This window comes from Cebidichthys violaceus, unplaced genomic scaffold, assembly GCF_023349555.1.
Source record: "Cebidichthys violaceus isolate CVI_PGR_0920_01 unplaced genomic scaffold, fCebVio1.0.p SCAF_3, whole genome shotgun sequence".
NCBI lineage: Eukaryota > Metazoa > Chordata > Actinopteri > Perciformes > Stichaeidae > Cebidichthys > Cebidichthys violaceus.
This window is the reverse complement of record NW_027176483.1, coordinates 6,449,636-6,465,593: the sequence shown is the minus strand read 5'-3', so window position 1 is coordinate 6,465,593 and position 15,958 is coordinate 6,449,636. Positions and strand designations below refer to the sequence as shown.

General features: G+C 42.3%; 1 protein-coding gene across 1 annotated transcript; it reads right to left on the bottom strand.

Annotated features, from left to right (window-relative positions):
• Nucleotides 1–882: 882 nt before the first annotated feature.
• Nucleotides 883–4,703, bottom strand: tmpob (thymopoietin b). Its single transcript, XM_068723722.1, has 6 exons — nt 4,101–4,703; nt 3,870–3,987; nt 3,411–3,566; nt 3,095–3,204; nt 2,904–3,004; nt 883–2,790 (listed from the first exon to the last, which is right to left on the bottom strand). Exons 1-6 carry the CDS (start codon nt 4,332–4,334, stop codon nt 2,406–2,408), a joined length of 1,104 nt encoding a protein of 367 aa, XP_068579823.1. The 5' UTR covers nt 4,335–4,703; the 3' UTR covers nt 883–2,405.
• Nucleotides 4,704–15,958: the final 11,255 nt, after the last annotated feature.

Sequence of the window (15,958 nt, the reverse complement as noted above, 5' to 3'; positions counted from 1 at the left end):
TGAAAGCCACAGCAGTGTATGCGCTCTATCAGGGACAGGGATAACAGCAGGGTGCTGGAGGGACTTACCTGCTCAAGCTGTCACCTTCAAGTGTACAGAGGCCACAAGCATAGAAGGAACATTTGCACAGTGAGAAACTTAATTGAAACTCTTCTTCCCGTAAAGCATCTTCAACCAGTCAAGTCACCTCCTCCAACAGCTGGCAGACTAACACGAGTCAGCATTTTAAATGTTTGTATTGTTGGAAGGGTTTACGTTAACCTCTACCCTTAGGTGTCAGATTATTAGACGGGGAGCTGCGTTTAAAACAAATGTATTTAGAATATTAACTGAGTCAAGTCACATGACAGAGTTATTTTCAACCAATGTTAAAGTGAAAATTTGCCAGCTTTTATGTTGATTTTCAATCAGCGTTGATGATAAATGTAGTCAATTGTAGCAATAAATTCCTCAGTAAGATGATATAGCGGCTGCAAAATATGTTTTGCAAAATATGCATCTGGTGCCGTCTTTTAACGTGACAGTGATGTAGGCGGATGGAAGGAAGAACTACAGGAACCATTTCAGTTTAGATTATTAGTCTCCGTCTCTAGATACCAGTAAAAAGAACTGAACTTCATTGTTTTAACATCAACACTGACTGGGCATCCACATGGCAAATGTTCCCTTTACTAAATATCACTTTCCAACAGATTTACATTTTCTACATTACCCAATATTGATTATGTGACTTAATTGAAAGACTTTCTAAAACTCTAAAAAGTATGGATTGCTTGTGAATATTTGTAGCATTGTAAATGTGTTGCGATAAAATAGTTAAAAAAACATGCAAAAATACTGGCATTGCCCAAACAGAGCTACAGAAGACAAAGAAATGGAATGTCTGGTAATAGCCACGTTTATTTTATGATACACTGCCTACATTATCATAAATAAACAGATTCAAAATCCTTACCCACATAACCCCTGTCCTTTTTGTCCGTCGTGGGAGAGCTGCCCGTTAATGACTCATTTGAGTTAAGTCAGCAAAATTCAAATTAAGATACAGTATCACTTTCATGTATTACATATTGCTTTCAAATGTTAGCTTAAAATGTGCTATAAAAAGTTGAACATACCATTTTTAGAAAAATATCAAAATAGAAACAAAGATGCCCCAGAAATCCTCCCACCCCGACACCCTCTCTCCCAGCAGGTAAACACGCCGTCTCTTTATCGTGGGAATTTGCTCAGGCAGAAGTAGTCAAAGAGAATTCTTCTCTTTAGAGAATAACTTGGTTAACGTTCTCCATGTGTGTGGACACATGCAGTCAGTGAGGTGGGCTATGTGGGTGCACTGCAACAGCCAATCCTGCTTATAAGGACTGAAGGATCAGAAATCTAATACAAACAGAAAAAAAAGCACAACAGAGCACTAAAACCCAAAGCATTGTAAACTCAAATGGAAACACCGGCAGGACTGGTTAATCAATAATCCATGATCGAACACCGCAATTTTAGTTTCCTTAAGGAGGCGGAATTGTCAAATAGGTGGAAGATAATCAAAACTAAAAAGCTGGTTTAATGACATTTTGTTTGTAAACTGATGATACTAAAAGCAAATCCTTCCTCAAATCTGTAACAGTAAAAATCTGGATAACAATACACAGAATCATAATTTTAGTCATAGAGCCCCATATACAATGACTCAAGCAGTGATCAACAGCCATTGAAACGGTTTTTATAGCTCAACCTGAACGTGGGCGGATTTTCCTCATGCAGTGATGCGACCTGATTACACCACGTGTCTCCTCCCAGCACAGACCACATTAAAAAGTTTGAGCTGAATCGAACCTGAGCACCATAGAAAGAATGAATCACTCTACCTAACTCTAGAGCTACAGAGCTAATTTAGAAATTCATACAGAAACACAGCTAACATTCTGGTATTAGTAGGAGCACTGCTTTGTGCGTGAAAATGGGAGGGCACTACGTGCTAAGAGTGTCCAGGCACTTCACCATCAGAAAAAACACCTGGCACAGAGAGTTAGAAACTACAGTATGACCGTCAAAAACTACAACCATGCATGGACAAACTGGCCTCTCCATTCTTCACCTGTTTCTACACACAAGGGGTTAAATACACACAGAGACACAAACGATTCACAGATTAAAATCAACAGTAAAATGAGTCTCTTCTGACTGCCACAAAAACAGTGTTATCCAGAAGCTACCGTTTCCTCTTGTGGTGGGAGGAAAGCCAAAGTCCAGAAAGGAGAAAGTTCAGCGTTCCAATTAAATCTGCAACCTTTGTCCAACCATGTGGGTGAAAAGAAGAGGTGAGCCAAGTTTGCTGCGTGAGTTGTGGTGTGCTGTGGCAGGGAGGTGGAGGTGGCGGCGGCGTGGGGAGAGACTGCTGAGGGTCTTTACTTACCGGCGCCCTCTGGAGCACCGCTGCTGCTGATGCCCAGGTAGGTGGCTGCGTTGTTCACAACACCCTGAAGGGGGACGATGGCGTTGTCCAGGAGGCCTTTGAGGGCGTCGATGCTGTCAGCATCCAGGTTCTGGTAGGCATAGAAGAGAGAACCACCCACCACAACAAGGAGCAGGAGCTTGAGCAACAGAGACAGGAAGCCTCGTCGGGCGGGCGCTTTGCTCGAGGAGACGGAGACGCCCACCCTGGATAAAGACTCGGAGTAAGAGCGGGTGTCGGTGTGGACGCTGTGCTGCAAACGGGACTCGTCCAGCCAGTATTCGCTTGCCTTTAATGGTCGACCAGCGGCCCCTCGGATGGGACGCCTGCAGGTCGCACTGATCAGGGAAACAAATCAAACTTTTAGACTCGACACAAACATATATCTTAATCCAAGGTCCGCTAACATTTGAATCCAAATTGTGCAGCGCATGATTCATGTGCCCATTACCTCATGCCTGTTGGTGTGTTTATTTCGTTGGCAAGGATATCTTCAACAACACTCTCGCTGGCCTTCTTAGGAGTTTCTTCCGTAATAATTTCCTCCACCACCTGTCAAGTTTAATATTTAAAAATGTTTATAATACAAAATTAGAATATACCCCCATCACAAAGATTGGAAATGGCAAAAATGTGCCTCACCTTGGTTTGTCGTCTGCTGCTGGTTCTGACGGTGACTGGAGTTTTCCCTCTGCTCCTAACGGGCTTCTCCACCACAGGAACTGGTTCAGGTTCAGGGGCAGCAATTTCCTCTGAAAACAATACAAGCACCATCAACACAACAGTGAAACATGAAGCTATCGGTACAAAAATCTGTGTTTTCACAACATTTAATCAGGACCTGGGTAACTTCACTTAAGAAAAGACAACATACTGACATATTCAGGCCACGTTATGGGCACTTGGTAAGTGATGTGAACTTTAAAAAGCTCACAGGTGATGTGCGGTCAAAGCTCACCATCTTCCTTGTCACTGTACTGGTCAGAATTGGTGTTGCCGTTCTGGTTGCTGTCTGCCTTGGGGAGAGCTGTGACGTCTGTAGGAGCTTCAGGTTCAGCTGCAGGCTGGTCCAGAAGCTTCTGCAGCTTCTTCTCATACAACTTACGGGTGGTGGCTGAACGGAGGACAGGGGGCAAAAATAGGATAAATTACATATTTATTTAGGATGTATATATTTTGTTCAATTAAGTCATTTAAACACAATTACTTGGAAACAACAATGCTTCAGGGACCAGTATTTACAAATATGTTATATTTTGTCTAACAGCTGGTCAAGAAAAAAAAAAAAATTTTTTTTTTAAAGATTCTTGCTAAATGTATAAATAACGCCGATAAATGTATTTCTACATGCATCTTTGAACATCTTCAACCTAATCTAATGTCTCATGTTTTGTGACACAGGCCTGAAGGAACTCACCGACAATGGGTCCTGTGTCCACACCATGTTTCTCCAGCTGTCGTTTCAAATCTTCATCAGTGAGATCTGTCACCTCCACCTCCTCTGTGCGAGGCTTGTCTGTCTTTTTGGTAGCTTTCTGCAGAAATAATAATTGTATTTATCATACAAGTCATAACTTACACGTGTTATCAATAACGTCACACACAGGCGACCCCAGCATCATATCAACAACAATTAACCAAAACTTACTCTTCCAGATCGACTCTTGTTGGAGACCACGGGAGCAGGCAGCTCTTCGTCGCTGGAGAAGGTGTCTACAGACGGACTGTTCTTGTGGTTTAGCGCCGTTAACTTCTTCAGATACAGCTGCACGTACACTTCCTTCTTATGCTCTCCGCTTGGAAGTGGCACATTGTTGGCTGTAAGCTCATTCTTCAGCTTTTCTTTCGTGAGAATCGACGGATCTTCGAGGAAATCTGCCATGTTTAACTTTAATTTTTTAGCTATCTTGCGCTTTCTTAATTTTTGTTTTTTTCCCGCTAACGGAAATTAGCTCGTTCACTCAAGACCCGCTAAAAACAACAACAACACCGGGAACGTGACCGAATAGCGGCTGTTGTCAAACACGACTGGCGCCAATTCAGCTAGGAGCACAGACGCGGTTTACCAAAATAAATGCGCGTGTTTGCTTCTTAGCCCGCTGGATAAAACACTCACAGGTACATCTGATTTTTCGCAAACGGATACGCGCGCGTGCTGCAAACGGAAGCCGATGCAAACAATCAAAATGAACTAGCTGCAATGTGATTAAATTAGCTTAGCTTCAAAACCCGGTCCACTTGCTTCTGTCTGTCCGCGGTCGCAACAGGGCCAAACAACAACCGGCCCCGCTATTGGGTGGAAGAACCCAGTAAGCTGCGCTCTGATTGGCTGCCTTTGAAAGCCAAGGCTCGCGTGCAGGCCGCTGCCACAAAGAAACAAGCAGGCCGTGTTACAGACAACGACTTCACGTTAATCCTGCAGATATTTACACTATTGTTTGAAATAAGTTGCGTAATTGAAGTTATTGTTTTGATACGTAGACAAATGCAAGTTTAAATAATGAATTTGAGTCGCATTGCGTGACGAGAAGACAATGTTAATGGCGAGTTAATAGCAGTGAGTGTTAACCGGTAGTTTCAGCATGTAGCATGTTTGTATCATGCATAAATGGTGTGTTACAGATAGCAGTTAATAACAATAACTACAGCTTCACCAATGGTTTTCATATTATAGTGTGGAATTGAGTGAATGTGAGGTCACAGAGATGAAGTCTGCCTCTGTAACAGAGGAGGGCAGCATGAGCCACATTATTCAAAAGAGACAAGGGTTGAGTCTTATTTTAGGTTTCTTGTTCAATATCCAGGCAGCAAGCAGGATACGGTTATGAGACAGAAGAAGAAATAAGTGTACAAACTACAAAATAAAATCAAGGGAAAGCTGAAGGAAACAAAGATGAGGCTGCATCAGCACGATCACTATTCAGCCTTGACCTGGGAACAGCTAGATGCACAGAGGTGGTCAATAGTAAAATGATAAAATTAAGGACACAGGGAGAAACAGAAAAGCAAACGATGACACAATAATCACTTTCTTCCAGTCCCCCCTCAACAAGCACAAACTGCTTCTAGCTTCTCCAATGTGAGGATTTGCTGCTTTTGTCTATTTTTATATTATTGCAAATTGCAAATATTTGTGTTTCAGACTGTTTTCGGATGAAACAAGACATTTGAAGTTGTCAACTTGAACTTTTTTTGTAGTAGCCTGATAATATTGCGATTGTATTTCACCCTGTAGCTGAACAAATACAAGATGAGGACAGTAACTCAAGAGTTCTGGAGCCAGGCACATCTTCCAGTATTGTTTGACATCTTGTGGACTAAATTATTAATTAAATCATAAATTGATTGATGAATCAATAATGAAAATAATTGCAAATTACAGCCCTACACACTCGCAGACAGACATGGCAGTGTTTGACCACCTGGGTTTCTCCTGGGTCTCTGGGCATGCTGGTCTCTAACCCTGCGGTGAGGCCTCCCCCTTCCTGTCGTGGGGACAGTGGTTTGAGGTGGCACTGTGTGGCTCCCCACCTGTCCTTCAGACCGGCCTCTCTGGGGCTTTCTGGGATGCTGCTGCAGAAACCAAGCAATTGATCCCCACCTCAGCTCCAAACCACACTAAAACACAGCACTTCAAGTATAGTTCAGCTTTTCCATAGTACATTTGCCAATGGAGTGTAAGCATAAAAAATGTTGAGCCCTTGAGAAACACCTCTTAAGCTTTCTTTGTATGTAATTTATACAGAAAATAAGGAGTGAGCCAAAAAACATAGAGAGTGCCTCTTTAAGCATAACAGTCATGGCCTCTGAAAAATGATCAAAGCCCGCTCTTTAATCGTCAACATTCACATTTTCAGAATGAGTTCACTGAAAATAGAACTGCTTCATCTGATGTCGAACAGTCAGTTTAATCGACGGCATTTCTTGATGGAATATTGCAAAAATGTATAGGGGACAAATGAAACAACTATAAAAGGAAAAAAAAGCTATTTATGTGAAAATAAAGGCCTGCCTGCAGTTAGAAAGTTGGATTGAATCATTAAATGTTAGATTGTTTGGAAAACGCAGCACATCTCAAACTAAAGCGTCCATGTTCTAAAAGGGGATTTCTGATCATTTAGAAAAATGTTGAACACAGACTCCTCGGTCAAGTTTATCTTGGATTTTAAACATTTCTAAATCCCAATTGAGCCAACCACAGAAGTAGCTTAGGAAAAGTCAACCTTTACCACCCAGAGGATGTCTGATCCAATTCCACTGACACAACACAACACATACTTAGTTATAGCCTACCTAGTTATGACATTTCAGCACTATGATCACAGCCCTCGTCACCTCATGGATATGAATCTGGAAGCTTGGTCCAGATTTACACAATAACTAAACATTCTGATGTTTTTCTTTTATAATTTCTTATGTAAAAGTGTGTTTTGTTTGACAAAATTCCCATGAAAGACTTTTTACATTAGCAGAGCATTTTGTTGTACCAACCAAAAACTTAAAAAAGGTGAGTCTTCCTGCACTAATGACAACAATCTCTAAACCTCAGAGGATGTTAGCACAGTGCCAAACTAATTGAGATCAAGTCCTGGGCAGTTTCCTGTGCATAACAGAGGGCAGGGAGCAGGCAGTGTCAGCAGTGTATTTCACAGGAGCTGAGATTTGTGTGTCCTGGCCTAAGAACAGCCATCTTGTAGTGCTCACACAGTATATTTTCATCTGTTGACAATCCAAATTCTACTTGAAGGACACACACTTAGTTGTAGACATTTCTGTCTGAAGGAAAAATGAGACTCCCCTCCCTGGTCCTTGTTGATGCCCATTTGGCCACCTGCCTGTTTGTAGCATAAGTACTCCTCCGTATATTTGCGTTACTATTATGATTCAGGCTTTTCCCGTTTTATTTGGCCATTGAGTGCAGACACACACTTGCTCGTGTCCTCACTGAACTTAAGGCAAACATTGCTGTGTGTGAACTTTCATGTAGTGCATGAAGAATTTCTACCGAGTCTCCACAGTGAGGCACCCATGTGATGCCACGTTGGATCACTGAGAGGAAAACAACATAGGCCATCCATCTCCTCAAAATGTAATGCACTGACATAAAAAGGATCAAGACAAATTTGATCTGTTAGAGCTACTGAAAGTGCCTCTTCTGCCACTGCAAATGCACTCCAACGCAAAAGGAGCTTCACTGATGCAGATTTTTACACTTCACACTTCAGGAGATCATGGACCCTGTGTGCATAGTTAAAGCTGCTATAATCACTCATTTCAATATTAGCAATGGATCAAATTATTATGTGTACTGAGAAAGGAGTCGCTCATAGTGACAAATCCGCCATAATCACCTGACTCCACGGAGCCCTCATTTTAAACCCCAATAGGCAACTGTTGTCAGTTAAACAGCTCTAAAATCACACTGTTCACTATCTGTTCAACACCAAACAACAGAGAAACACAGTTAGCGGCTAGCAGGTGAGAAGAGACAATACTGGACTTAAATTCATCAGGTGGCCAGAAACACAATCTCAAACGAATGCTAAAGTTGCTCCCATGTGGCCAAAAAACAGTTAATGCAGTTTAAAGGCGAGCATGTGCTAATAAGCTACTGTGCGCCAAACACGATCACCAGCCCTGCATAAACAGAAACACATCCACTGTTCATGAGCGCAGGCCTGGCTCCCCCATGACAGGGCCCTCAGGAACTCTACACTTAGGTAGAAAATAAGGTAATTTGTTTCAGCCAACACAACCAGCAAAGTGAACATTTTCTTAGCAAAGAGACAATGACACACAGTGGAATATAATGTCATAACACTCTGCAAACACAATGTCACATTTCAAAAACCACATATTTGACTTCACTCACTAGGTTGACCTTTTGTTAACGTGCCTGACACGGCTGAACCGAACGGCCGGTGGCTCGCGACTAAAAGAGGAGGGCGACCTCACACAGGTGACTGCCAGACTCTTGAGTTAACAGGAAAGACATATTTCCGTGCTTAACTTGGCCGACTCTCTCAACAGAACTGCCTCTGCTTAGCTTTTCTGTACGCATGGCTGAACACGGGTACCGGACCGGTATGGGAAGAGCCAAAGGCTTCTCAAAAGCCTCCTGTGATGTGTCGGTTGTGACATCGCCGTGCCCCTCGACGGTTTCCTCTCTTTCCGGGATGCCTGGGCTCTGAGCTCACGGGCCCCTCACTCAAGTGAGGAGTCACCGTTCAGGAGCGTCAGCAATAACCGTACCTAATGAATGAGAAGTAGACAATCAACAGAGACTCAGCAGCACTCCTGTGTGCAAGTGCCAGATCAGGGAACATGCCAACAGCTCAGTGTATTCAGCATTTTATTGCAATCGTTGGCAGGACTCAAGCTCAATTTTCAATTAAGTACCAAAAAAGAAAAGGGAATGGATTTTATAAAAGCCGACAACAAGAAAGCTCTTTGGGGACCTTTGTGTGAGGTGCTTCCATAGACTGACATGACTGTGTTTGTAATTTCCTTACTGGTGGATTTGAGGTCCTTCTGGTGTCGAGTTATTTTAAGTAATAGCTCTCAGCTCGGTCTTTACTGCAGCCAGGACACATTCCCAAAAACCTGGTACTTCAAGCCGATATGATCTTATTTATTCAATCTTGAAAACTGAAACTTTTATGCCTCATGGTGCCTCGCTGCCTGAATAGACTGCTCTTTAGCTGGACCTACATCACAACTATTTGGTCAGTGGACTAGGTGGTGCATCATGTGGAAAAAGCACTTGTCGTCATGTTTACTGTCCTTCCAGGAGGTAGTCTTCATGGTCCGGCTCCTGCAGCAGCTCATAGCTTTGGGTAGTAAAACGGTGGGGGTCTATCGATGCTCTGAAGCCTCACAGCGTGGCTCATCCGTGCCAGCGGTGAAGGACAAATGTGCCAAAGTCTGCTGGGTTTGGCTCTTTTCTCACCCCCTGGCTTCCAACACCGATGTATCCAGCTGAGGTACAATAATTTGACACCTCTTAAGCAGCTGGACCCTTCAGCGTGACAACCGCTGCTTTGTTTTATATTCCTGCATATTTTGAACGCAATCAAAAATTACAGTCAGCAACATCTAAACTGTGTTTTTATCCACTTTGGACTTTTGCCCCCCCCCACCCCCTTCAATCTCCTTTATCCCTCCCTTTCCTATGTGGGATTTAACGTACACTTTGTGGTAACCTTGCTAAGTTATCAATTTTTTCTATGTTCTCTCACACTGAATAAACGCTTGTTTCTCTGCTTGTTACGACTTCAAGGACAGCTCCCTCCATCTGGCATTAAGTATTCCTGGTGCCAGTGTCGGGTTAACTGACACTCCTGCACTTAAACTAATGGCAGCGAGCAGTCATCTCCCATGAGGTGCTCACCTTGGAAAAAAAAAAAAATCACCCAGCTCCCTCATCCTCAATCATAGTGGTGCTCTCGCCACCCACTAAATGAAACCATGGGCATGAAAAGAGGGATTGTTTCACTATTCAGGAATATATGAGGGCAAATGAAAACATTGACTACGCATGTCCTTTCTTGGATTTGCCCTCCTCCAGAGTTCAATGAGAAGTTGAGAAGTGGGAAGAGAACAGCACGCAAACAGAAAAGAGTCAGCAAATCTTCACTCTCATTAGGAAAGCAACATGCAACCTGATTTTTTTTTTGCATTTTAACAAAAGTAGTCAAATATTCAACATTGAAATGTTTAAAAGAAAAGTTTGAGAAACCAGAAAGTAGACACCTGGAGTTAGGACAGATATCCTTTGTGGTAAAAAAGTAGCACCATTAACAAAATCACATTATTTAGTTGTTGATTTCCGAATTGGCTAGTTTTGACTAAAGAAGGCTTGTAAATTCAGTGTATGGACAATTTGTTACATTGTTATAATATAATAAAATATGTGAATTCCTATTGTTTTTCCTACACCTGCATACATACAGTACGTACCGTGTATTGCAGTACGAGTGCAATCTTATTTGACTTTTTTCAGATATTGTGAGTTATTTCACATTTAATTATGATTGTCTTTAAGCACCCTAACAAGCTTAACGTCTCAGTAGTCACTTTCCATGTTAATTACTGTCAAAAGAAAGTGTCAATATCAATTTATATCTCGGCTAACAAACTAGGAGCATTGCCAGTGAGCTTACACGTGTTTGTATTTTTCACATACAGATTTTAACACCTTCTTCCTAACAATGTCTCTTATTGGGGATCCAAGGACCTGTCTTCTTATTTTACCACATTTTACTTGGCTGTCCTTCGGAGATGGACTATTTCCATCCTAGGTAAGTTGTTAACATAAACATCTTGTACAGGTGAGTCCAGGGCAAAGAGAAGCACCTCTCAGACCACAGAAGTACAGCATCACCACCCGTCCTTCTCTGAACCTCCTTCTCAATGGAAACCTAAACAGCTTTTTAAGAATGAAGAGGTTTTTCAGTTTGTTGCTAAATATAGGCCAGCCCGGTGGGAGGTGGCAGGTTCCAGAGCCATTTTCAACAAAGATGAGCCCCAGGTCCTGCCCAGGGCCCGGCGGGTGGTGACTGCCGGTGGTCCGCCTTTCTCTTATGCACCGGCTCTTAAGTAAACACTGCAATCCTGCGGTCAGCTACAGCATGGCAACGCGCGAAAGGACTCACTGTGCAGTTGCACACAGCTATGGTGTGTTGTCTCCTTCTACCCACTCAATCTTGGCTCCTCCCCATCACAGAGGCCTCGGCAGGGGTCGAGGGCCAGCGACAGACCTTGATGTGTGATCCCAGAACCCTGCTGGGAACTCCTGGTGGGGGCAGTGTTGGACTTCACCTTCTGGACCCCTCTGACGGATCATTTTCCATCTGAAAAAAACAGAAGTCTAAATTAAGAACATTATCATGTTTACTGGAATTATGGTTATTCATGATGATTTGCAAGTGAGATCTATCAGGACAGAGGATCTCTAACATAAATCACCTATTATCCAATTGAAGCTGTGATGGATGTGATTTGAACTTCATCAGTGATTTTTTTAAAAGATGGGAAAGGTGTAACTTTCAATCAAGGGGAAATAGAAAAAAAACAATGATTACACTTAAGTTACTATGGTTGGATCAGAAGAAATGCTCCCTGGAGTGTCTTTTAGGTGGAACTAAAAGTTTGTAGGCATTTATATGCACAGCAAAATGTCCTTAAATTAATAATTCATATATTTAAAATGAATCAATTTAAATTAAATTAAGCAATCGGGACATTAGACCAATCATAAATTAATGTATTTTCTACAGTGAGATGAGTGAGTGTAAATGGTTAATTGAGCAGATGGTATTATGTATATATCCCATTCAATAGTTGAGGAATAACAGCCACAAATATCAGGTTCAATCAGGAAATATCTGAAATCTCAAAGTTTTTATCAGGAGGGCAACCTTTCCAGGATAATATGCCATTAATCATCAGGATCACATCCAATAAAGCGCCAGATTAATCAACGCAGAGGAAAACTGACAGCCCCGGTCCTTATCCACGGAGGAAAATAAGGGGCAACAGGTAGGCCTTTATCCATTGAGCTCTGTTCTTGCATTGCTCCCCTATACACAAAGATCATAATTTGGGGAGTCTCAGTGGCTACCTGTAAGGACCACAGGGGTGGCAAATAGCAGGACTGTGGCTTTCTGAGCTTCTTAGTGGTGCGAGCAGAAGGATTTACGGTAACTCTCAGACAAGCGTTCACAGCTTGGACTCTTGGCATGGATTGGATATTGTCACTGGCTGAGCATCAAACCCACTGAACCTGAGGTCCAAAAGGACCTACACAAAACCCTGGGATGTTTGAATGATAAATCGCCGACATTTAGTGGCAGAACAAAAACATTGGCCTTGCTGGGGATATCAATTTTAATTTTAATTCACAGTGAGAGCGCATACTGGGTGGCTTGATTGACCACAGATCGGATTCTAGTTTAATTGACAAGCTCTTCTCTTTCGGGTGAGTTTTCCTGCAAATTCAGCACAGGTGCAATAGTGGAAGGCAACGCTGCAGTGTGACCACTGATTTCAATTGCATTGTCCAAGTTATGTTAAAGTCCATGTCCAGTCCTTTTGGGACACGTAATTTATTCCTCTGTGTAACTGGACTCTTTCTCTGTGCCTGCTTCAGCCCGCCATCGCCAACACTTCTGGTTTTGATAAAATACCAGATCCATGAGACATCCTGAGTTCAATGATAAAACCATGTGGCAAAAAGAGCTCAAGAAGTTAATGCATCTTACATGCCGAGGGACCATAACGGATCAATTCAGTAATCTGCTCTGTATTTAAGAAGGATAAATGTATTATACATATTGAGGATGCTTTTGAAATCACTGGTATAATTATCCTCAGGTAAAAATGTGGTTAATGTTGAATTTTATTAATGTGCTGACTGCTGATTATGCCAAGAGTTGCTTAACAAAGCGACAGGACTGAATTTAAGGTCAAAGAGGATGCACTGAGCCAAACACACCGACCGCCACCCCAGAGAAAAAAGTCATGGTGCTAATATTAGGGGGGAGACTGATTACAGTGCTACTATTAGGTTGTGGCGTCAATTTTGGTCCAAAGTAGGAACGCCCTCGGCACTTCTCTTTGGTGTTCGTGCCCTCAGTCCTCAATGGCACACTACATGATATAATGAAGAGCCAGACCAAACATGCCAAGGCAGACCACAGGGTTACTCACAGCCCATGCACATTCTTTTGAGGCTGAAATGTGACCCGGTCTTATTTTTCAGCAGCTTGTCAGACTCAGTGTGGTACAGGGAGGTAAACTAGGAGGGAAAACTGTTGTCACCTTTCTATAGCTCTTACTTTTTCTGACTTACACGATGGCAACCTCGGGTGTCAAAATGAGACCAGATGGGTGGGTTGTGTGAGTGCTGGCAGTCACCAGATTCATTTACAAAACCAGCAGTAGACAGCAAATGGAAATTAGTTTATTGGTGAAGCTTTGCGAGTTGATGGACACACTCTGGTGAAGTAATAAGTGTAGTAACCACATGCATTAAGACATAAAATGCCATATGCGAGACTGAAATTGAAGTGACAACATAATGATTTAGGGTGGATTCGGTGAAAAGTTTTGTAGCAGCTCGAGGAAGCCGTGCACGTCCAGCTGTGTGCGAGATGCTTAAAACATTGCTCTCCGGCATGATGTCTGCTCCATTTCCAAAAACATGTTTTTTTTATATTTCCTCTCTCTATACGGTTATAGAGAAAAGTCTTTGTTGGACAGCATCATCAGAGACTTCCACTGGAAAAACACTGTCGGGCATTCAATATGTCCGAGGTTGTCATCAGATGAAGCTCATTTTGAAAAATGCTTGTTATGACTGCAGCTAACCATATCCACCCACTCTGTGCCCAGTGAGAGGGACAGCGGAGAGGAAGGCTTTCAGTCACTCAGGTCGTACTTCATCTCAGCAGGCTATTGAGCTGCTGGACGATGGACAGAGCTTTAAGTGAAACTTTGCACACCCGAAACCTACTGGTGATACCATGCATGAGAGAAAAGCAGCAAAACAGTTTCCCTCTGAATGGCTGTCTACATTTTTTTCAGAAATTCAAAAAGGTCTGGTGTTGTGTTCATCGATGGCTCTGAGCCAATAAAAGCTTTGCAGGCGGGATTGAGAATGGCGTCGTCACCTTCATGTGCCAGAGTCGGAAAAAAAGGGCCTGAAACCCTTTTACAAAAATGGTAACAAGCGTGAATGAGATTGACGCAGCTGTACAGGTTGTTGTAAGTCAACTTATAGAAATGGCCTGACTCTTAAATCTGCATATTTCTCTGAGGAAAAATGATGAATGGCTTGTAGCAACTGCAGCTTCAGCGTTGACTGAAACCAGCATTGGTTGTGATTTTTGCCAAAACTTGTGTCAACCGACAATGACGAGTGATCAAATAATTCTTCACATTCTCATAGAAATTTTCACCCACGTATGTAATGAAAAGCTTGGCTGTCATTAAGGAGAGCAGGTTGAGGTGGAAAAATCCAATCTTGTCGGGCTTCAAGCATCCTGTGAGGAGCTACCGGCAGCTAAGGGCGTGGTGTAGGTGTGTGTGCGTGATGACATGGAGAGGCGACAATGGTGCTCCTAAAGAGATGACCGTAGATGCTGCAATAGCATCAGTTATAACAGAACTGGAGTGTATTTCTTCATTGAAAGAAGAACAAATAACGACACTGAAGGCTTTTCTCGATGGAAAAGATGTTTTTGCTCTTCTCCCGACTCGCTTCACATATTTATGTTAACTCAGATATGACATGAACGCAGCGGCTGCAAAAGTTACATAGGCTCACTTTAAACTACCTTTCATATTATTGAGACATACTTTCTTTATGATTCCCTACATTTCCCAGAATATCTTACATTGTCATGCATTCTGCTGTTATTTTTTTTTAGAGAGCCAGTTACAGTAACAGTGATAGGATAGCAAACGCAAGACAATAAGCATGTTGGGTCTAAACAAGTCTTGCAGCTGCAATGCATTATGGACAACTGAGATGTCGGTTAGTGAAGACATGGTATCTTCTTCCTCTACTGGATTTCTCCCTGTAGCATTGTTGTAACCGTTGCACTTCATAACACTATGTACTACTAATGGTTTTGTGCTGTCAAACTGTCAATCTGATGCCCTGCTGGCCACTTCATCAGTCTATACCTTCCCATTAGGACCAGTTCCTCTAACTGCAGGTTTCCACCAACCGCAAACCTACACATTCCTCCCTCTGAGCACGGCCACAAAAGCAGTTCACCTCCTCAATTGACCAAAACTCACTGTGCGAGTTTTTAAAAAGGGCCAGACTCTCCAAGAAACACGGCCAACTTTACCACTGAAATAGATTTCAATAAATTGTATTTTCCGCAGCCACTTTTCCCGCTCCTAAGATCGTAATGAATTACCAAACAAAAGCCGTGAAAGAACTCCCTCGCATTTCTCTTTACTCAATGAATTACCTGCGACCACACAAGGAAAACAAAAGATGGCAAGTTTATTTTTCTGTGGTGGGGCTGTTTCAACAGAGCGATTATTCACTGACACCACCTTCAAAGGTTCCTCAATCAAACCTTTCAAGCACCACTGATAGTACTGAGCTACACTGGGAACATTCTAGTACTGTGTATATATTGTCACATTATAATTAGTTAAGAACTGGAAGGGTATGCTTTGTATATTTTTTCAAAGAAAAAAAATAACATCTGTAAAGTATTTGTCCAAGAATGTTTTTAGTGCTGCAAAGCTGAGTGGCACACTACTAATGTGTTTATTATAGTCTTTTTTTTTAGACAGCTGTACACAGAGAAGCATATTGTTCATTATGTGATCATAGAAAAGATTAGATTATTACAGCAGCAAACACAGCACCTGGTTCCACACCTTCAAATTGCTGGCCAAATACATAGCAAACGCCACAGAGCAAGAAAAAAAATAGGTTACATTTTATTTATACAGCACTTTAAACCCGGGTTACAAGGT